Raw genomic sequence first — 23,230 nt, 5'->3', positions numbered from 1 at the left:
CCGAGGAGGTAATGGTGAACTAGAAGATTGATAAAACAATTTCTACGAACTGTTAATGCGGAGAAGAACTCCAGACATATAGTATCGCAGACTTACGGAAGTAAGTTTTCTCTTGGCTCCCAAGTGTTTTCAGAGTCTGGGTACCCAAGCCATTTAACTTCATACAGCACCATCTGGCGTTTCCCATCGTATCTAGAACGCTTGATATAATCCACTTGGAAATTGGCTGCATGGCAGTCTGTCTGGGTAGGCTCTCTCCTTGAATATTTGTCATAGGGCTCGGCTTGGCAGGTCTCGATTGGAATCGAGCAGCGTGAAGGATAATGCGTGGTGTCCTTTTCTCCCTGAATCAATGACTCGATCAAGCGGTGAAGAATGCTTGGACATGTCGATAAGCTGGATGTGGTGTCGATGCTCTTGGTCTTCTGTCGTCCGGCCACCTTTGGCATCTCGATCCTCACGATAGGTGAAACTTAGGAAAGGCTGCCTATCCCATGAGTCTCCGTTACCGTAAAGCGGAAATGTTGGAGGTGGTAATGTTACTGTACAGTATAGTTGTCCACGGTCTTGAAGCTTTTAGGCCCTAAACGCTAGTGTGCCACGGGCTTCCATGGAGCTCAACAGCCCTAGTCAACAATAGCCACGGTAAAGCATGACACGGCATGTCACCACGGTATTTATTGAGACCAGAACATGTGGGAGCTCCTTACCCTCCGATAAACAGAATCAGTTAATGATACTAGATACAAACGGCCTCATTATCCCCCCGATATGGTGGGTACAAATGGGGCTTGAAAATATAAGTGCTATTGGAACCTTTTCGGGATACAGTATGCTTCCAGTACTCTATCTTTATTCGCAGATCAGTAATGCTGCTCTTGAAATGTTTCATTTACTGCTTCTCCGACCAGGACGGACAGATTCGGTCGCAAAGTTCGGGTACTCCACCCTTGCGATCCGCGCAGTTCATTCGTAGTGCAAGCCCCTCGATTAGCGACAGCCTAGGTGCACATCTAGAAAATTCTTCCCACGTGAGAGCAGACCCAGCTTCAAGTGGCAGCACAGTAAGTGATGCCGCTACAAGCTGAAACCATATCGTCAGTTTCTCGACTGAAGAATTTCATCATCGCTAATGTGCAATAGCTAAGCATTACCTGAGTTTGAAGGTGGGTAATAGATGGTAAAGTACACATAATGCACGCACCGTCAACATGTCGGTCATTTCGAGAAAGCCTTCGCAACCGGCACCAGAGCTTGGGTTATGCCACAATGTTGATACAGACCTTATCGAGAGCACTTTCCTCGAACCTCCCCATCAATACAGCCTAGAGAACCTTTCTGAATATCTGAATGGTCCTCCTCTTGCGGGTGTCGAAAAGGAGCTAGCAGGGAGATTTCGAGCTGTTTACCTCTCTGCTTCCATTGTTCTTGCATCTCTCCAAAGAATGAAGCAATTACACAAAGAAGCCGAGGAAAATGAGGCGAGACTGATTCACGGCCAAGGACAGGCATCTATACATGAAATATCCCTCCACAATGCACAAAGACGGCTGAATGCAGAGCGCCGATATTTTGTCGACGAGGCAATCGCTGATTGGTCTGGGAAAGAGTTGCTATTAAAGGCTCATCTAAGTTGTGCCTTCGAGCTCCCTACAGCGACTTTCTGGGATTTATATTCATGGTTAACAAAACTGAAAGAATTAGTCCGCGAATTCTGTGTGGATGTTGACGCCCTGCAGGATAACTTTGATGTACTCTTTTAGATGGATTTAGAACGGTTCTATACGGACAACACCATGGGTACAGTAAGAAAAGTACCAGTACAGTAGCAATCCACATAGATCAGCGTAAAAGACCCGAAACCCTTCTTACGTGGACTAGATCGAGGAATCAAGCTCATAGGCGCCCAATCAACGTCGCTTGCGTTAGCGTACATGTAATTATTTCGTGTAAACTTGACGTGCGACTCTCACTATACGATGTTTCCATTCTGATGCCATGGGACCAGCTACTTAGCTGTTGACCACGAGAACCGTTACACTCACCAACCTCGCAGTCGAGATTCTGCTACAAGTCCCTCGCCACTGGACCCGTAAGACTTGACCCAAACATTGAGAATCCACAGTCATCAAGTGAGTTCGTCTTCCCACAGCGGATTACATGCCGAACTTCGTGGGTCGAGACCGGCGACATACCGAGTACGGATCTCAAGCTTCCCTAAATGGGTTCTTAGATGAGCACGAAGGCTGTCCTGGTGTATGAAAGGCCTCCTGCAACCTCCAACCTAGCATCTATACATTGGACTATCAGACAATTTATGAATGCTTGCCTTATGCCGCTTGAGGTGATCGGGCTTTTTGAAGCTGCTCTGTTTGCTTGTCCATTTGTTGATGCAATCCTGATACAGTACTGTGACTGCAAACATATGCCTGGCCCGAGCAACCATTATCTTTGGTACGTAGATCTCTGGTACTGTACATTGGTTTCTTAATATTCTTGGTGTGTATCTGTCTGCCAGGTCAAAGTAGAAGATGCCCATCCAGCGCTCGTGTGTTGGTAGATTTTGAAGCATCGTGAAGTATAGAGATTCCTAAGACTTACTTCGCTTGGGAAACTCCGCGTCCGTACGGTCCAGGACAGCGTGACATGTATTGCCTGCATATATTGTGCTCTAGGCGGAAAGTGCAGTACAATACACCATTGTTTCCTATCTCACCACCTGATACTGTAGTACTCGAAAAGGCAGTGCAGTCTCCATTTCAAGAATCGCCCTGGCTTGGCTAACTGAGTAGACTGGAAATTGTTACAGCATAATCGTTAGAGGAGGTATGCTAGTAAATGGCGAATCCTCAGTTCTGATAAAAGTGATCTTGTTCTATGTGACAACTACAGTACTGTACCCACGGCTACTGGATGTTGCAAAGATGAATCAGCGACAAACGAGGATGTCTGACGGTATTGTTGATACAGAAACATGAATGAGACGAGCGTGATGCTTTCCCTGTGCCTGTTACAATACGGTACCAGTATTCCTAAAATGAATGGGGGCTAGGAAAAGTCGGCATCCTAGGGTGGATAACGTGAAGCAGCATATCTTGCCCCCGAAAAACCATGGGTCTGCATCCTTGACCGCGACCTCCTTATCGACATCTTTCCACGGCATCCCATGCCTTTCCTAATCCAATCACGGCGCAGCGGACGTTGGCGGAATGTTTCACGTCTCATCACGCTTCTTCATGCATTTCGCCCGCAAATCATCACGATCGCTTTGATAACTTCTTTCCACAGTTTCGTATGGCTTTATGGCATCCAATCATAGCGCAGCGGACATTGGCGGAGTGTTTCATGTTCTATCACGCTTCTTCGTGGATTTTGCCTAGCGACTGTCGCGGCCTTTTTGATGTCTATCTACCCACTATTTCCTGTATATTGTCTCGTCCAATCACGAATTAAAGCGCAATTTTAATTTCACCCTGGTTGCGTTTCACATTCTGCCACAGAAAACCATAGTTCTGTACTCTTGGTCGCGACCTCTTTATTAACCCCTCACCACTATGTATTTCCCATGGCTTGTGGGTATCTAATCACGGCGCAGCGGATATGAGCGAAGTCTTTACATCTTACCACGCTTCTTTATGGATTTTGCCACGAATCATCTTGACCATTATTTTCCATGTGTTACTTTATCTAGTCAAGAGTAGTCATTCAGGAGATATGTTTCACACTTCACCGCACTTTTTGAACGATTTTGTCACTAAGCTAATAAGTCTTAGCGCGACCTTTTACCACAGTTCTTCCTATATTTCGTCGCTTATGCAGTGCATTATCACAGTATACTATGGCATTTTATTCGTGCTATCGCGACCACTCGAGTGGCATCCTTCCATGGTCTTTAGCGTCTTATTTTACACTCTTTATAATATATGCAGAGGTATATTACTATACTCAATCATTAACATGTTGCTTAATCGCTGGAAAGGGTATCAGAATGATTATAAGTACTAACCATAGTGCATGAATTGCTTAGTTAACTAACCGCTTTAAAGCGGGCAAATTCCAATGCTACCCCCTTAGATTTAGGGGACCTGTTAAGACGCCCCTCACCTAATTAACATGTATAGATCGAAGAAAATGCGGGTTATTATTTGGTCACCTAATTCAGAAAAAGGGTATAGTTCTTTAAGCTTTATTTAAGTATTAGTGAAGCTTTATCGCTAAGACAGTCTAATATAGAGTAAAAGGCTAGACTAAATGTATAGTGCTTTTCTGCTAAATAAATGTCGTGATAGAGGTGGATAAGAAGCGGGATATAGGCCGGAAGAGACCGTCAGAATAAGATACCATAGTATTCTAGGGAAAATGAGCTTTAATTCGTGATTGGCGAGGTAATACACGGAGAATTATAACATAATGAGCAGAATAATGCACGAAACAGGTGAGGACCGAGTGATCATTAAAGTGGTCGCGACAGTTCGCAGATAAAATCCACGAAGGAGCGTAGTAAAACGTGATAAAATATGAAATACTTCGCTACCACTTCGCCAAAATTCGCTACCTATAATTAAATGCTTATATTTAGATGCCTAAAATTCACGAAGAAGTGTGATAAGATATAAAACACTCCGTCACATCCACTACGCCATGATTAAATGCCTAAAAGCTATAAGAAACCATGGTTAAAGGTCACCAAATCGGTCGCGACGGCTCCGCCGACATCCGCCCAACATCCGCTGCCCGTGATTGGATGCCCAAAAGCCATAGGAAGCCGTGGTAGGAGGTCGATAAAGAGGTCGTGACCAAGAGTGCAGACCCATGGGCTTTTGGTGGCAGGATGTGGAAGGTCGGCCGAACGCGTCCACCAGTGAGAGTTGTGGATGGTTGCTTCGTTCAATGCTGAAACACGCTAGACGGTACATCCATCAGAAATCGCGGCTTCATCGCCGCATGAAGCCGAAGTGTTCGAAACACGAGAGCAAATGTCCACAAAGATTTCACTCCCACGGCAAACTGTGGTGAAGATCGGCATGAAAGGGTGGCTCCTTTGCACAGGCAGCCATTAGGGCCCGACTAGAGACCTTCACTAGGGAAAGGAACATTTCACGTGAGTGGAGGTCCCTATAGCAATGCTTGTCCACGTATGCTTGTGGAATTTCCCGCAGCGACTATGTCCCTTGCATTCACACCTTGCCTACGTGATCACCGATAGCAACATTGAGGCTATGCCATTCGAAGAGCTTTTTACCAGAGTGATTCGTCATTCGCTGCTGCCACTTATGAGAGCCCTATGCGGCACAATTTAATTCGCGCTGCACCACGAAGGGATTTTGTGCATGAGTATATGTTGTTCATCAGCCAATGGTTCCACTCAATTGGGCTCTAGGTGCAATTGTGTACACTGAATACTGGCACGATTGGCACTGGGGTTAACTGCGTCTCATGATAATCCACGTGTCTCACTGCCTTCGGCTGTCAAAAACAGGACAGTATTCATGCATGCCCTCCTTGTCGGCCCAATATGAGTCTCAATTGCCTCCACGACGCAAGCTGCAGTTGAAAGTATCTATTGATTTACAATCCTCCGGGATCCGTGCCAGATTTGACACCGTCTGGGGATCCAGGTCGACATTGAATAACAGTTAGGTTATGGGTCGCAATAATGCCCATCCTGTTTTAAGAAGAAAGAGAGGACACTTGTGTACGAAAAGGACAAAAATGAGAGTTGCGCATATTTTGGACACTCTTCTCACCGTCCCTGAAACTCAAGAACTGTTGAAGTCGTCAAAGCTGCCACTATTACGCGATCCGTCCTTTTACCACGCATCGACTATCGCGTCGGACGGATTTCACACGAACAGCCAAAGAATCTCCTTCCTGATTCGCAGATACAGTTAGAGACCTTCAGATTATCCTAACTTAGTTAACACCTAATGCCACTCTTCAATAACCATTCTACGTGTGTCCTTGCAGCTAAAGAGAATTATGGAAAGGACAAGGATCACGTACACATTTATTCGGACGTCGGAATAGCCGTTCACATTCGTGGCTCCTTCTTTTTCGACTATTGCCAACATCACCCGCACATCAAAGCCATGTTCGAATATATTCACCGCCTGTAACCGCTGCCTGCGTCATCAAAGAGGAAGACATCCACTTCAGACATGGAAATGTTTCCGAAGAAAGGGACGTCAGTGTAGGTCAGCAGGGCGCCACCGGCAGGCGCAGCTTTAAGCGCAGACGACATTATACTGTTACTTTGGCAGAAATTCCAGTTTTTCCATCGAGGTGCTAAGAAAAATATTGAACGTTTGACGTTCAATTGAATTGTGACACCAGCGCTGAGATACAGTAAGCGACTATCTAGATCTGCCAATGGATTTAGAAGTGGAGTTGCTCCCACCCATTGATAACTCGCTTCCTATATTTTGAACCTCTGCTGTAGTCGTCATTTCATCGGCTGTTCCCTCCTACAATCATGGTTCATATTCAGCCTAGTCTGATGGCCCCAGTAGGGCGAATCAGACACAATCTCCTAGTCTACTTCGGCCACTGGTCCTGATCACTATCGCCCGTTGCGGAAGACTGGGGCCAAGGGAAAAGCACTTCTTGTTGGCTCGAATGACCCTAGAAGCACAACCCATTTATCTATCGCTTGATTTGTAACTGTGGGAGTCCCTATCCGCTAGAACCTACCTCAAAGCTAGCATCGATTGGTGCATGCTTGTCGATCGGCTCCATCATACTGTCAGAGAACCCATCCGACGTGAATTTCCACGACGAGAAAACCTTCACAGGCAGGAATTGTGGCCTAGAATGCTCGAAAACCCTCAGCCCCAGTCGTCTTCCACAAGCTTTACTGAAATTAGTGAACGGTTGTCTCTCCAAGCCTACGCAACTTCATCAGCCATCGCGGTCATGGGTTGATGGCGGGCATCAAGTTGGCCCGGATTGTAGTATTGAACACCTGTATCACCTTAAGTGGCTCGGGAACTTGAGGTTAGGATCACCCACCATGGGTCGGATTGCTATGAGTATACAATGTGATCGAAATGCATAAACTTAACGTGGAATTCCAACTACACAGTGTCTCCGTCTCGATGCCGTGAACTCAGCTATCACGTCGTGAACCAGTAAGGAGCCGTGACTCTCCCAATCCTGAGGTCGCTTCCAGATTCTGCTACCCAGCTCTGATCTCTGCGCCCCTGGAGGTTGACCCAAGTACCGGGAATCCAGAGTAATCAAGTTCGCCTTCCCATTGCAGATTATATACCGAGCTCTGTGGGTCGAGACTAGCGACATATCGGTTCCGGCTCCCAGGTTTCCCTAAATGAGTTTTCAAATGGGCGTGAAGGTTGTCCTTGCGCGTAAAAGGCCTCCTGCAACCTGATACCCAGCATCTGAACACTGGGCTACCAGGTGTTTTATGAACAGTCATCTCGTGCCGCTTGAGGTGATCGGCCCGGTTGAAACTGCTGTGTTTTCCTGTCCGTCTGCTGAAGCAATTCAGATATCTGCAAACGTATTTCTTGGCTAGGTTAGCCGTCACGTCTGCGGTGAAGGAGATGTTCGATACATTGTTCTGCAGGACTAGATATTCTTCGTATACATGTATCTGCCAGGGAAGAATGCAAGGTGTTAATCCGGGAACCACGATTGATTCTTGTTGGTAGGATCCGAAGCAGCGTAACATATCGAGACTCATCAGATTGACATCATTTCGCAAATTCGGCGTCCATAAAGTCCAGGGTTGCATCTCCATGTGTATCGCCTGCACGTACCTCTCTTCAGGCGAAAAGTGCAGAAAAAGACTGTTTTCTCCCTGGATACCTGGATCCATTGTTGATGAAAATGTCTGCGCGGCGTCCATTTCCAAGAGCCGTTCTAGCTCGGACGGCCGAGTATCCTTATAGCAATGTTGCAGCGTACCCTTGACGGACAACACTGTAATGAGATCTGGGTAATAGTCCTTCCTAGATCTAGTGAAGTTATGTTTCGTACATATTTATTATTAAAGTAGGTCTCACATGACATACGTACTGCACAAAGATAGTCACGGACTGTTGTCTTCAAGTACCGTGCGTCACAGTATCTGTAGAGATCCAACTATATTGCCACTACTCAATTGTAACCAAAGTCAATGGGAGGACGGAACCACGGAGCCAGTCTAGGATACCCTGAGAATAGGACATGTAGATAAGCCTGGTTTAATATTATCCTTGATATTGTGAGGGATTTGAGCTCTAGTCTTTGACAGATGTCAACACCACAACTAACGGTGGATACATGATCAGCAGTAAAGGAAAATAAAAGGCGAGTAAAAGCAAGGATGATCCAGACTGGCCTCATACTGCAGGGACTTTGGTCAACAGCGGAAATGGCGAAAACTTACAAGAAATCTAAGAATGGACTTTGGATATTTAACAATCATGGAGGTAGGGACAGTATTCTACTCGAACCGAGAAATTAATTTCTGTTAACGGTCTACAGATTGGCTCAAGCGCAAGAGATCGAAGTCTAGAAAGGTCACGTCGAGGGAGTCGGTTGGTAGTAGCCAACTTGAGCTGCGGAAAGTACCTAACGAGATACTAATGATCATTTTCCAAAAGGTGACCGAGTACATAAAATTTTGCTCTTTTTTTGCTGAAATGCTGTACTAGCTTAAGAAGTCTGACTGGTCCAGCCTGAAATTGGTCCATTCTCGTTTTACTACACTGGGACGTGAGAGTCAGTTTCAATATCTAAGATGCCCACTCCCATGTTCAACGGAGATCTACGACACAAATCAGTTTCCTGGTCCAACCTCCAGTGACCCATCTGTGGCCAAGGAAATAGACCAGCTCAAGAAGGTCAAGGAGATTTTTCATCGCCCTGAGCTCGTGAGCTGCTTGCGATCTGTCCGGGTCATGGCTTTCTTCGAGGACCTTGTAAGAGAGATCACCCGTCCGTCCATGATACGGGCGCGCAATCTGGAAGAAGTCGCGAACAGGTACGGCGATGTCCCGAAGGAAGTTTTTGACAATTTCGTCAAAATGTTAGGAAAAGCACAACATCTCAAAAAGATATGGGTCGACCTTCCTCTCAGCATTCCACTCAGAGAACTTCAGACACTGTCGAAACTCAAAGTCCTACGCGTACGGGCAGCAGGATTGGAAGGTCTCCGAGAATTACCAATCCGTACACTCGTCTTAGACTGCGATGACGATACAAGTGATGTCGAATTCCCTCACCTTCCAAGCGTCCAAGAACTGTCTATCATCAACCCTGAATATTCTGAATCTCTACAGATATCTTTAAAGGCATCGCGACTACCAAAACTCCAAATGCTCTCTTTCAGGGGATATTTCCATACTGCAATTGCGCTTCATGGTAACTGGATTACTCTACATGTTTTGAATCTAGTCGGCTTCTTTCGGGACATTGACTGGATTTCTGGAGTAGCAAATCAGCTCAGTCACCTTGCCCTGTCGCTTTCACCGGTAGACCAGCGTCAAGAAAAAGCTCTTGCCACCGTCTTTCCAAAGCTGAAAGTCTTGGAGCTTCACTGGTGTACTGCAATGAACTTCCCTCGTGGAGCTTCCCTGCCACAACTCCAGTTCTACTCCGAGTCTAGATATTTAGACAAGCATGAGATGGCTACTTCACGCTTTCTCTGTAATGTTCAGCCCTACCTGGGCCAACTCGAAGTCCTTGCACTACATCTTCAGTGTGCCGGTGATAACAACAAGGTCTACGATGCCCAGGATCTCTATGATAATCTCCATGTGCTTAGAAAGCGAGATCAACTTCGGCACTGTCTTGTTCTCGCCCCGGTCCATCCACCAGAAAAGAAGAGAGGATGGTTAGTTTACCAGCGAAGCCTAAATAATCCGCAGGGTTGGTACGACAGGGCCCGAACCTGGAACAGGCATCAAGAACGCCTATCACTACTCCATAAGGTGGATATAGGCAGGAACTTCCTGGAATCTCGGGGTGAGCTCTACCCCCCAGTCAGTTCTCTGTCGCTCATGACGACGGGTCTCACGAATTCTTGGTCCTCAATTTTCCCTTTCGCCGAAGACATGGAATTGACAGAGTGAGAAGTTTGAAGGAACGTCAAATCAGGATTGTTCTTTATGGACTACTTTGGACGGGAATTACTGCAACCGCTCGGAGAAGCACCGATAGTTTTGGTCGTTCAAATACTACAGATCAGTGTCAGAAAAGGAAAGCCATCAAATCACGCAGACTCTCTGGGTATGACAAAGCAATCGCCCATTGTACGGGAACTACATCTGCGATCCTGTTCGTGAGAGGCTGTGATGTGCGGTTGTCATGGGACATTAAGGGAGCCAGCGGAAAACTGATAGCCAGGAGTAGATTTTTATAGGTCACCGATTAATAAAGCGATATAGAGAACTCATTTTGACTACTGTTGACTTTGAACCACATCGAAGTCGCTCTATCTTCGTTCCATTATCTCGCTAGGGTTACAGTATACTAGATGACTGCATTTGATCTGCGGAGATCTTATCCAGAGGAACTCGAGCTTAAGAAGAGCAGAACCAGTGCCAGATCAAGTGCAGATGTCCACAAGTATTTCGATGTTGCACTTTGCACTGTGACACACCATTACTGCCAATTAGAGGGTACACATCGATTTATTTATTCATTACGTCGTAGTCTATCCTCTAAAGATTGGTGATCTCTTACCAAAGAAATTTGTGGTTGTTTCTACCCTGGACATTACGTAAAAGGATACTATTGGTGTCTGCTACACATAGGATCTCATGGTTACAGTACTGATCTTCTTGCCAAGATGGACAGAAATCATATTATGTTTAAAATTCTTGAACAGCACAGTACTATACCGTACCGTACAAAAGGCGAGACTTGCAATTATGTCGGTACAATCAGAGAGCCATCCAGGCGACGAAATGCCCTTGCCGCCTCCATATGAGCAGGAAAATCAAGTGCCACCCTTGTCTGAAATCGAGGAGCAATGTTGCAACTTTGGCCTTAACTGCGAATCGTACTTCATGTCAACTCAAGTCCTGATGGACGTCAAGTTATTTTTCGGCACACAAAACTCTCAAAACCATGTCAGTTGGACTCAATACGGCACCGGCTTCCGGATCTCGGTCGCGAACGAAATGTACACTAAGCACGCATTCATGAGCCAGCTGATTGGCTGTATGAAGTCGAGGTATTCGGCGCACTCGGAGATGGAAAAGTTCTCGAACCTCACATTTGAATTGTCAGCACGTGGATCCGACATCGACAACGAGACCATTTTCGATATCACCTGGCTTGGAGAAACCCACCCAGAGTGTGTCTTAAGACACTACGGCTTTCAAGCAAATAATCCTACAAGTGATGGGCTGTGGGATGGTGAACTTGGTCCGCACGTCTGGCAAATTGCGGTATTTGCTCATGAGAGTTCGGAATCCTCACCATGGGGCTTAAAGAGTCATCTGCAACCTGGGAAAGCTTTACAGTCGTATACAATAAAAAGGTCCTCCAAACGCCGGAACGATAGATTCGCTCAAAGACTATATCGCATCCTACGAGCAAATGCTAGAACGTTTAAGGGTAAGTTGAGGCCTCCCAGAGGATCGAGATATCTATCACGAAGTTAGATTCTAGTTGTTTGTTCCCTGTATCGTTTTGAAGCCAGCCTAAAAGCTCTGGTGCCTTCTGTGTAGTCTAGGGCAGGAAGGAGGATACTATAATCTTTGCCATGAATTAAGTTTCAAATAGACAATACAAAGGTCCCTGACTCACAATACTTCATAGTTTTTGGCTTTGTTGCATCGCCATGGCCTGCCGATACTGCTAAATGATGACGTTAAGCGCCAAAGTAACCGCACATTTGTCCTCTTGCCCACGTGTACCGTATCTTCCTCGGGTTCAAGTCCTAGATTTTTGATCTTGTAGCGCTATGCTACGTTCGCCCGCCCTTTTCAGAATAGCACTCAGAGTGCGTTGGCGTTTCAGAGGCGTGATGTTGTATTTCCGATGCATGGTGCATGGATTTTGAGAATGTTGGAATTCAGACTACCCTTCCCTGTTCTTGCTATGTACCCCATGGATTGATGGGTTCGAGGAGCCAGACTTAGCTGGACCTAGAGTTGGGAGGAATCGAGTCGATCTTCGACATCCTCCCACACTGCCCACCACCTCCAAATATCCTTCTCCCATCCTATTTCAAGCCTCGCAGCGCCGGGCCAGCCAAGCACATGAGACAGATTTCCTTCTCGATTCTCCCACCACGTCAGAACTCCCGGACTAGGTACCCAAGAACGGACTGTATAGTCTCCGTTTCGAAACGGACCTGGTCCTCCAGGAGCAGGAGCATTCCAAAACTGCGGGGCCCTGTTATGAGAAGGTCCTAGCTCGATCGTGAGGCATGGAGGCTGCCAGAGTCTGCGCCCCATTAGATTAGACGAGGACCGAACGGACTTAGGCGTACTGATTTTGACAGATCATGACTGAAGGATGATGCAAGCTAGGTAATATGCTGTGCTGTAAATTCTGCTCGCTAGTAAAACTCGATATTGCGGCGCAGGTCAACGGAATGCCCCACATAATCTCAAAGACTCGCATAGCTTGCGTTGATGCTGCGAAACACTTTCAAAGTTTGTTTCAGATGTATGAGAGATGCTGTGCACTGCAAAATCCAAGTAGGCGATTGTTGTGGCGGTAACGGCAGTATTTATATTTGTCGTTCCCAGCAATCCCCACCCGGTTTAGCCCACAGGTTTTAGTGGCCTCTGATGGGTACTCGCTCAAGTTCTATTTTGGGCACCAGCTTCAGGACCTTTAATCATGGTTCTGATTTGTTCATGCTTGTCCCGGCGGTTGTGCAAATTGGTGAAACATCGAGGGCGCTTCATGGTCGATCATGCAGAACTCGGAGGGGAAATAGGCCAGCGGCTATTTAGCATACAATCATTTACGTTCAAGATGCTGTACAGTACTGTACGAAACTACCGCATGTGGCTCCACGAATGGTGATTAGATCGATCAAATTCGATGGCTTCAAACACCTCGGGAGAAAGCCTACCGTCGCGCGAATTCACCACATTAGTCAGCTCAGGTGCAAATAATCGTAGTTTTCCACATACCGTACTTTTGTTGATTTACAGTACGTATGGGATTGAGGCTTTCCTGCAAATCCAAACCTACTTCAACACTATGTTCTCGGGGATAAAACCTTGCAGTCATCTTGATAGGGTCCGTACCATCTGACCTTGTTCATATCGTACTTGGTATCAAACCAACTCGCGACTTCAGTGGACATATAACTCGCAGTTGGGGTAGCTGAAACAATTTTCTGAATGTCCGGATGAGGTTTGTATTCATCGTAAATGTCTGGATCGTATCGTCCTGTCCAGGTAAATGTATTGAGGCTGAAAACGTCCACAGTAGTGTTATAAGTTGGAGGGGTTTCGCCGACTCCCGTGCCACCAACAACAATCATCTGATCAGGGTACGGCGTCACACAGACATGATTTTGCCTTGCGCCGCCTATACGCCCAGGGCTGGATGCTTTGACCCATGTGAATGACGGAACTGTCAAGATCCAGACAGTATCTTGCGCTTGCCCTCCATTGCTATCCCAGCCTCCATAAACAAAAATCTCTTGATGGGAACTATCAGGGCTTGACGCCACAACGGTGCAGAATTGTGCAAGAGGTACAACCGGTACTGGAGAGTCTGCATTGAGCATCTGCGTACTCCAAGTATCAGAGCCTATGTCGTAGATGGGAAATTGTTCTAGATATGTTATGGATTGGGTGTGATTGTCGTGGGGAATTTCAAAGTTCGTATCCGCTGGCTGTATAACTCCACCGATGACAACCAGAATGCCTGCCGTCGATGTTGGTACCCATACGAGTCCACTTTCGCTTCGCCAGGAGGAGTTCCCATTCAGTGGCCTCTTCGACCAAGTGGCATGCCCAAGTTCTGACATATCAACAGTTATCAGCCATTTGCATTGGTTTTTAGGTTGATTGAAGTAGGAATATGCCGCCACACTGTCATTACAGAATCCGCCAAAATAGAAGCTGCGTCGCTCGCTGGGAGCGTTGGCTCCAGCTCCGTTTGTGGCGGTGATAAAAGACCCGTTCTGCGGTTTATAACTCATGTCAGGCAGACCAATTGACGTATTGGTAGACTGAGTATCATCATACAGGACCATGCTCACCGTGCGTGTGCTAGTATTTTGGGAGACCATGGTCATACCACTGATTTAACCATTAGCTGTGTCCTCTATTGACGCGAACGTAATTACCCCCATGCATAGAACTCGTCATCATCGGCGAACATATAGCCATCGAGGTAGTAGTTCTTGACACCGCCTTCCGGAATCTGTTCGAACCAGGCGGGTGGGTCTTCTGCCCTTGTGCCGAAAGAATTGTGCAGGCTGAGCTTAAATAACATCCCGTATGAAGGACTGACTGTGGCTAGCGACTCCAAATCCCACGCGCCATCTTTCCAGGTTCCGGTCTGCATCCATCCACCCTCTAGGTAAATGTTATCCCTAATTAAGGCTGCCCGAGGTCTATCCCAGTATGCGATCTCGTGCGATCCAAAGTTGCATATGACTTTTTTGACCAGGATGTATACCCATACGGTAGATTTCATAGAAAACAACATCACACGGAATTTTTCGTGTCGAGGACGATAAGTTCACGGCACTGCACAGTACTGTACTGATCGTGACGCATGAAGAGGATAACAGATTGTGTGTTCATACTTTCAAGATAATAATACTGTAAAGACTACCATGTTATTTGCAGGCTTTACTCTTCAGTAGAGAAAGGTGGGGCCCGGCTTCCCGATATTCCCAATATCTGAGGAAGAAGATTCCATGGTACTCAGTGGCCAAGGTTTGTACTGTAGATTAGCCCAATTATAGTAATAGATTTCACCATTTTCCACATTGACCGGCGCATCAGAGATCACCGTTCCACAATGCTGTTTCCCTGGCCTTTTCGTCGCAAGGCTTTACAAGCATCTACACCAAAAGTGTAGTAGGACTTAGCCAATCGCCTCCTAAGTCAACTATTCATCGACTCAGAAAAAAACGGATGGCTACCGTTACTCAGATCAGCATCTGGACCTAACTTTATGGTGATTGGGAAGGACCTTGAAGATTACACTCATGTGGCCGAGCTTGGCATTGACAACTACCTAATACTAGTCGTCATGAACAAACCATTTCCTGAGCCGGGATTCTTTCAAGAGGAATTTTTTAACTCGTTGAAGCCACATACGCGAATCTATGAGAGAAACGAGGTGGTTTTTGAATCAGGGTTGACTCTCAATGTGAAAAACATTCTCAATGAGCCTAAGGAGTCGAGTGTCGACATCACTCGTCTTGTGGAAAGAGGAGTTTTTGGGATGCCTCGCATATGTTGGTACTCGTACCCAAAGTCTATCTGTAACAGAAGCTTAGTCAATGTGTTTGGGCCGTCCATGGTTCTCAATGTGAAGCTGGCTTGAGACACTGTACTATAGCAGAAACCATTGGGCCGTCTTTGATGGAAATTGTCGAAGTACTGTTCACGAAACTCACAAGACTTCAAGGTTTTGTGGTTTCGACCTTTCGGTAAGTCCGGTCCTTCAAACATTGTAAATCTGGCAGCATCGTACTGTATAGTATTTCCCGAAACCGCCCTCCCCTTTGCTGAGACATTGCAACTTTCTTCCGTAGAGGCTAAGGAATAAGTGGAACATCTCTAGCCAAACATGTAATAGTTTGCTCTAAATATTTTTACCAATGAATAATGGCGCTTTCGAGCCTCGGTTTTACGTGGTTAGTAAGGCAGTTGTAAAGACTTCTTACGATAATGCGCACCCCAGGAAATTGACAGTACTGTATATAGAGGGTAGCGCAGACTCTAGTATAGATACAGTAGCCTGGTGTTTGGTCGTGTCTTGTCGGCAGTCGTTCTTTGGTACTCTTGCAAGGGTAGATAATCGGAGTTGGCCTAAGGGGGCGGCGCCCCACACTCGTTCTCATGTTCTGTATGGAGCCAATCTGTCTTTCAGACGACATTTATGATGGCCACGATTTGATGGCAGAAATGGGTTTCAACCCACTCAGACCGTTTCTTGGACGGGTTGATCGGATTTTGATAAAAGAAGAGGCTATGTCACCTAGGCGTAAGTAGCTGTTTTTCCTGTTCCAAGGACAAGCTTCAATTTTTTCAATTCAAGATGCCTGGTCGCCAGTCTGCAATTGTGACCGGAGGGTCCTCAGGTATTGGAAAAGCCACAGCTCACAAGTTAGCCAGCCGTGGCATTAATGTCCTTGTGGCTGATATTAATATCACCGAGGGAGAACAAGTGTCAAAGGATCTAAAAGCGAAATATGGTGTCGACTCTGCATTCGTCAAGCTTGACACTGCCGTCAAGGCAGATTGCATCAACATGGTTGACACAGTGGTGAAACTTTGGGGACGGCTTGACTGGGCCTGTAACTGTGCTGGCAAAGCTGAGATTTTCACTGATGGTGAGGAAGATGTGACAGAAAAGGTGTTTGACGAGTGAGTGAAATTCACTGGCCACGGATCAGACAGAACTGCTGAATAGAGACTAATAACCCTGAAACATAGGATGTACCAAGTCAACCAAAGAGGAACTTGGTTCTGTCAAAGATACGAAGCGGTTCAGATGCGAAAGCAAGAACCTCGAGTCATTACTTTAACACCATCAGACAGGAAGGTCGAGACTCGAGGCTCCATCGTCAATATTTCTTCCGTGAATGGAATTGTGGGCTTGGGACAGCCTGGCTACTCATCTGCAAAGGCCGGGATTATTGCATTCACACGCACCGGGTCTCAGTTCTATGGTAAAGACCTTATCCGTTTTAACTCGGTCCTTCCTGGGTCTATCCGCACCGATACAATGGTTAAATGGCTTGAGGAACTCTCACCCGAGAAGAAGAAGTTTGTCTTGGAGACACTTGTTAACTCGACTCCTCTGGGGAGGCAAGGTTCACCGGAAGAGATCGCCAACGCGGTCTCTTACTTCCTAAGTGACGATAGTACATATGTCAATGGAACTACTTTGATAGTGGATGGAGGTCTAATGGCTATCAGATAGTTAACGCGTAGATTTGTCAAAAATGGCCGTCTACTTGGAAATATCTTTGACGCTTGTTTGTTGGATAGGTGTTCAACAAGTATACTGATTACCAGATAACCCCATTTATCCATAATTTGATCACTGTTATTGTGGCATATGCTCCGGAGACCACCATTGTTTTGTATCAATCAGCTCCGCGCCAAAACCCCGGATGACTTATTGATATAGTGTCGCAGCCAAGGGCGACCCCACAGAGTGGTGGTTCTAAAAGGCACAAGTGTAAGGAGGTTCCCCGTGCTGTGCTGCCAGCTAACACCGGGGTTTTAGCATCGTCAATCACTCCGGTCTCTCTAAAAGTATTAGAAGCATGGACTGGCGATCGTAAAAAACCCATGGGGATGAACCACTGCCTCAAGCTGGGACTGAAGATGTTCACCAGGTCTATTGGGGGAGGCTGGTGGCGTTCACTTAGGTAGAACAAACGACTTGAGTGATAGAAGTGAAGATATTTGTGTAAGTATTGGCCTATTGTACAGGCGATTTCAATTGCGCCTTCGCACTGCACACACACTCCAAATTATTTGGGACCACTTTTAACTCCATTGTAGTCTACGCTAGCTACATATATATAAGCCACCCTCGGCTATGCTACCAATTAGTTGACAAGGCTTGTAACACCCTTGATTGTAACTTATGGTACGGGAAAATTTCCGCTTGTCTCGAAGAGGATAGCGAGGTTAATCGTTTAACGCGGCAACAGTTTTATCCCCAAGCTTATCCATATTCCTAAACCTTGATTTTGCGTGGCCGCATTTACATTTCCCCGACTAATATTGAGGGTTTCTACGAGCTGCTGGACCTCCATCGTGAGGGGATCCACTGGCCACAAGTGTCAACAGTATAGCCAATGTTTACAGTAATTCATCTGCGAGCGGGCGGCGAACTGAAGTCGCTACCACATGAAAACCTGTGGCGAGCATCAATAACAGCAGCAACGAACAATTTTCTGGCCAAACCATGGGGGTGGTTGAAGAACTGGAAAACACGTGAATCCCGACGCGTGATATACTGCCAAGGCTGCGAGGACTGTGCCACATATCTTACCCCCACCCCTCTGCCTGCAGCCCTCTGCCTGCAGCCCTCTGCGCAGAAGCTCGTCTGCTTTATGGAGGCCGGATGCGCTGTCTCGAGCATACATATCCAGCCTGATTGGACCTTCTGCACGATGTCTTCGTTCAATCGTTCTCTCAGCCCGAGGATCCCGACTAAACGGAGCGTACTCTCACCGCGTACGCGATCACTGCCTACGATCGATGCGTCTGCTGAAATTCGACAATCAAGGCTCTCTCAGAGTGACCGAGGATCTCCACGCCAAATTTCCACCTTACGTGATTCTCTCGCATACCTGGGGAAAGGAAAAAGATGAGGTCAGTTTTGACGATCTCCAAAATGAATTATGGAAGAGCAAGGCTGGCCATGTCAAGATTCGGTTTTGCGCACAACAGGCACAAAAAAATGGATTGAAACATTTCTGGATCGACACCTGCTGCATAAACAAGCAGAGTAGTGCCGAGCTTAGTGAGGCGATCAATTCGATGTACAACTGGTATCAAGGTGCGAGGCTTTGCTGTGTTTATCTCAACGATGTGGAGAAGACAAACTGGAAGAGATCACTTCCGAAGAGCAGATGGTTCAAACGTGGATGGACTCTACAGGAGCTACTCGCCCCACGCAGAGTGACTTTCTACGATCGACTCTGGCGACGTCTGGGTAGTAAATCTGCTCTAGCTAGACGGATTGCTTCAATCACCCGTATACCTACAGCAGCGCTCATCTCAGGGGATTTCACCAAATATTCCGTTGCTCAGAGGATGTCTTGGTCTGCTGGAAGAGCCACAACCCGTACTGAAGACGGCGCATACTGCTTACTCGGTCTCTTTGATGTCAACATGCCACTTCTCTATGGAGAGGGACAGCGAGCATTCGTTCGACTTCAGGAAGAAATCATCAAATATAACGATGACCATTCTATCTTTGCTTGGTCTATGCAGGATCTTAAGTTCTCCGGTCTACTTGCTCCCAGTCCAGCCTACTTCTCCAGATGTCATTCTCTAGCGTCAGGGGAGTCTTTTAAAGGCCGTGAACCTTTTGCAATGACGAATCGTGGCCTCTCAATCGGGTTGGAAATCACTCCGTGGGCAGCTGATACGTATCTAGCATATATTGATAGTACTGATCAACTTATGGACCAACGCCCTGCTGCTATGGGTATCTTTCTTCGACGCCTTTCCCAAGATGACCAATACATAAGAGTTAATATAAACCAGAACGGGCTCTGGCGTGGTAGCCGGACAGCGCATAAAAGTCAAAATCGACCGACCGAGGAGAGACGACTTTACATACGCCAGAGTGTGAGCAATGAAAGAGAGCAAGAGCACCTCAACAAAAAGAGCTACGGATTCAGCCTTACACCTCGCCGGCTGCCTATATCCACTGTGCTTTATCCACGGAATCCTTCAGGAGAACCATATTCCGCAATCTTGCACCCAGGTCAATGGGGTCCTGTTTTGGTTCTAGAATTTCAGCCCGAGAGCGGCAGTCTGCGACAAGCTGCCTTAGGATTCGACTTCGACTTTAATCCTGTATGCCTTCTCAGAGACTTCTGGGCGAGTGACGAGGATCCAGACTTTGTGCGGGATCCATCCGGTGAATGGTCGCACTTGTTTATGGATCCATTGGGTCGTGAAGAAATCTTTGAAGGTAGCAAGATCTATCGACGAGCCGATCATCACGGAATCTGGATTCTAGCGGGTCACCGATTATGGGGCCTGGATGTCTGCTCAACGGAGGGACTGTTAGATATAAACGGTTTGGGTGTTACCCTCAAGCGCGATGTATCAAGAACGCGGCCGCACTGGGACTTTTGTATGGACAACTTCAACGGTTCTTTCCGCAGGCGTTGAAGTCAGTCGTCTCCCTCGTCATCCGAACTGGAGAGATACATACCTCCACCACCTTCCTTTGTTTCATTCTCGAATCAAGTTGATTTTCTCAGTGGCTGTTGGCTTGGCATGTCACAAAGTTTCTTCGTATAGCGACAAATCCACGTGGGTCGGCGACGGAGAATCACCACCCACACTTGCAAAATTTTTAAAAATTTGTCCAGAAACCTTTTTGTGATCCCTCGGCTATTATTTGAAACCTGGCTGGGCCCGGATCCCTAGTTTTAGACCTATTTATCACCTCTTCCTTCCGTTGCATCATCCGTGTCGTACTGATGTTTTATGTATTTTGTTCCTTGTGTCGACTCAGACACTGTCACCGCTGTTGTGCCACCTAGAAGAACGAAGCTCCCATTATCTGGGCGAAAGCTTAGCTGCCACATCTGTCAGATAAGCTTATCTACGATCCATCCAAACAAGCATAAGCCGAGCGACGAGCGAAAAACCTTGCGGCATGGAGAGGCCTCCACAATGGCGTTCTCTCTTTCCGCCTATAAGACCAGAGGGGAGGTAAGGAATGGGCATATCTCCAAGAGCTGGCAGGCAGTGCTTAAAGCGGTGCTGTAGAATGGTGGCGTTGACATGATCGTCACGTCGTGTTTGACCCCAGTTCTTTCGACGATCCCAGACGCTCAGACTTTCTCGAGATTGATATTGAGGGAGGAGGCAGTCATCAATCTGCGTAATGATGTGGCATGTGATGAACCAGCCATCATCGTCGCGCTAGTTGATGCATCAAGGGTCAGGACAACTTTCGTGTGACTTCTCAGCAATGCCCGCCAGGGTACATGTAGCACAGAAGAAGAAAAATGTACGTGTAGCACAGAAGAAGAAAAATGTACGGGAAAGCGCATTTTACAGCTGCTGAGAATGACGCAGGAGTATAGGAACCTTTTTTGAGGATGAAGCATGGATGATTTGGATAGAAGATGTGGATTACGGTGGAGAAGCCGATGGAATCGCAACGGTGGTCGACTGCGGTCGACTACGCCTAACTGTCCACAACAGAACAGCCCACGCCAATTTTGTGAGCCTTCAGAGCGCGAAGCACGAATCGCTGGTACGATTTGAGGCCATGGGCTCGTCCGCTCCTTTCGGTGATCTGTTTTCCTCAGACGACTTTGACTCCCAAGGCTTTCTGCATGCGCCGACACCGCGGTGGTCTGATCAAGCGGACTCGGTCTCACCGTTTTCTGACTCTTATCCATCACTATCTACCGATCACCAACGAGCACTGAGATCATCTACTCCTTGTCTCCGACCTCATCTGCGAGCGCAGAAATTGACTCTGCTTCAACCATCGGAATGGGATCAGAACAAAACGTATAATGATGATCCTCCCATTTGCCTCTGCATCACGATCGGGTGGAAAGTGACTCTGAATGGCAAGCCTTTCAGGCGAGACACTGAGCAGGATGTCGTGTTGACACTCGCTTCGTACTGGGAGCTCTTCTTACATTCAAAAGTCGAGGATGCTGCGGCTAAGAAGCGTGCCCAGGAGAAGGCCATGACGTTGCAAGGCGCAGAGATCACGGTCTCAGTCAAACAACGTGGAGAGCGACCCCTAATCAAGCAATACAATGAGACCAACATTGACTGGTCTACGATTGAGAAACAACTTATTAAGTGGGGTGAGGTCTTTCCAGGAAAGGAGCTGCGAGTGGATCTGTCCGTCAATTACAAAGATTCTGAGGACGCAGGCCAACAACTGAAGACCAGTTCAGCGAAGAGACCGGACAAACGCTCTGCGCGGTCAGCCACGCAACAAATGCGAGCTGAACTTGATGCCGAGCTTGACGATCAACAGGCCTCAGGCAAACCTGCTATCTGGCCGGGTGTATTCCATCTCTTCCGATGTCTTTTGTCTTCGTGCAACGCGCCAAACTACTGCTGGCCTGACCCGGTCGCCGGGGTACATCGAAAACTGAATAATCCTATGCTCAAGAAACTCGTCAAGTACGCTGAAGACGGCAACCCTCTGAATACTCCCAATGATGTCCCGGAAGGTCTTCGAGAGGAGATCCGTTTGGAAGATCAGCAAAGATATGATCGCAAAAGGAAGGCGAGAGCGGTATCTCCCCAACATTATCCTCCTGTTAATATCACTAATTATTTGCCTGGTCACCCTGAGCCAGCATCACTACAGCCTCCGGACGTGAAAGCTGACTCCGTAAACGCCGCTCCAAAAGCAGTGAGTGCTCTTGACATCCCAGGTTTTCGTGATGATGCAGTCAAAGATTACGTTCATTACCTGCAAAGTAAAGTACGCAATAAGCGGCATCAAGCTGAGTTCGAAAAAGCCGGAAATATCGTGTTGGACGACTTCCTTGATCTGGACCAAGTCTACCAGGAACATAATACTGACTTCTTCACCGCACGAGATGTGAAATTGGCCCCAGCCATCCAATTTATCAGGGATATTCCCGCTTTCGTTAGGCATCGGCAAGCGAAGGATAACTACGTGTGAGATTTGGCAAAAGACTGATTTTTCTTGGGGTATGGTGTTGATAGATGCTGTAACATTGTATATGCACTGGTCAGAGAGCCTTGTAGATCGCAGATTGATAACCTTTCAAAATTTTCACGATTCATGAAAAACAATACCAGCATTTCTGAAGTGGCCTCTAGCACTTGCACTATCTCTTCCGACTTCGTCGATGCATGCTTCGAGAAATTCTGCAAAATCTGCATCCGAGTCCATTGTTCTCATCTTCCTTCTCACGTATGCTTTCAACTGGGCAAAGAACTCTTCAATGGGATTCAAGTCGGGAGAATAAGGGGGTAAATATACTAGCTGCACTCCAGCATCTGCACATAGTTGCTTAACTCTATCTGTGCGATGGAATGATGCATTGTCCATAATGAACACAGAATCCCTTCCGCAAAGGTGAAGGAGCTGGAGAATAAAGTCTTCAAAGATCTCACTATTTGTCGCATCCTGAAATACGCGTGCATGGAAAATGCCATTCGCGGTCAAGGCAGGTAGAATCTGGTACCGTTGCCCGCGATGAAATCGGGTGACTTGAACCGGCGTGACACCACGGGGCGACCATGCTGTCCGTCTGAAGCCAACCCGTCTATCGCACCCTATTCGTCAATAAACACGAGCTTCTTCGGGTCCAGAAAGGATAGCTTGTACTGATAGGCATCTCTTAAAT

General features: G+C 46.9%; 5 protein-coding genes across 5 annotated transcripts; 4 read left to right on the top strand and 1 right to left on the bottom strand.

Annotated features, from left to right (window-relative positions):
• Window positions 1–8,371: 8,371 nt before the first annotated feature.
• PV06_11151 (uncharacterized protein) lies at window positions 8,372–10,073 on the top strand (the record flags this gene model as incomplete). The annotated part of the gene is made up of 3 exons (XM_016412779.1): window positions 8,372–8,429; window positions 8,485–8,603; window positions 8,655–10,073. 3 exons carry the CDS (start codon window positions 8,372–8,374, stop codon window positions 10,071–10,073), a joined length of 1,596 nt encoding a protein of 531 aa, XP_016256855.1.
• Window positions 10,074–10,874: 801 nt separating this feature from the next.
• PV06_11150 (uncharacterized protein) lies at window positions 10,875–11,612 on the top strand (the record flags this gene model as incomplete). The annotated part of the gene is made up of 1 exon (XM_016412778.1): window positions 10,875–11,612. The coding sequence occupies one exon, from the start codon at window positions 10,875–10,877 to the stop codon at window positions 11,610–11,612; it is 738 nt and encodes a 245-aa protein (XP_016256854.1).
• Window positions 11,613–13,168: 1,556 nt separating this feature from the next.
• PV06_11149 (uncharacterized protein) lies at window positions 13,169–14,622 on the bottom strand (the record flags this gene model as incomplete). The annotated part of the gene is made up of 2 exons (XM_016412777.1): window positions 13,169–14,222; window positions 14,270–14,622. 2 exons carry the CDS (start codon window positions 14,620–14,622, stop codon window positions 13,169–13,171), a joined length of 1,407 nt encoding a protein of 468 aa, XP_016256853.1.
• A 3,587-nt stretch (window positions 14,623–18,209) lies between these two features.
• Window positions 18,210–20,245, top strand: PV06_11148 (uncharacterized protein). The gene has a single exon (XM_016412776.1). The coding sequence runs from the start codon at window positions 18,384–18,386 to the stop codon at window positions 20,031–20,033; it is 1,650 nt and encodes a 549-aa protein (XP_016256852.1). The 5' UTR covers window positions 18,210–18,383; the 3' UTR covers window positions 20,034–20,245.
• A 740-nt stretch (window positions 20,246–20,985) lies between these two features.
• Window positions 20,986–22,654, top strand: PV06_11147 (uncharacterized protein; the record flags this gene model as incomplete). The annotated part of the gene is made up of 1 exon (XM_016412775.1): window positions 20,986–22,654. One exon carries the CDS (start codon window positions 20,986–20,988, stop codon window positions 22,537–22,539), a length of 1,554 nt encoding a protein of 517 aa, XP_016256851.1. The 3' UTR covers window positions 22,540–22,654.
• Between the last annotated feature and the right edge of the window lie 576 nt (window positions 22,655–23,230).

This window comes from Exophiala oligosperma (genome assembly GCF_000835515.1).
Source record: "Exophiala oligosperma strain CBS 72588 unplaced genomic scaffold supercont1.20, whole genome shotgun sequence".
NCBI lineage: Eukaryota > Fungi > Ascomycota > Eurotiomycetes > Chaetothyriales > Herpotrichiellaceae > Exophiala > Exophiala oligosperma.
This window is presented reverse-complemented; position numbering and strand designations above follow the sequence as displayed.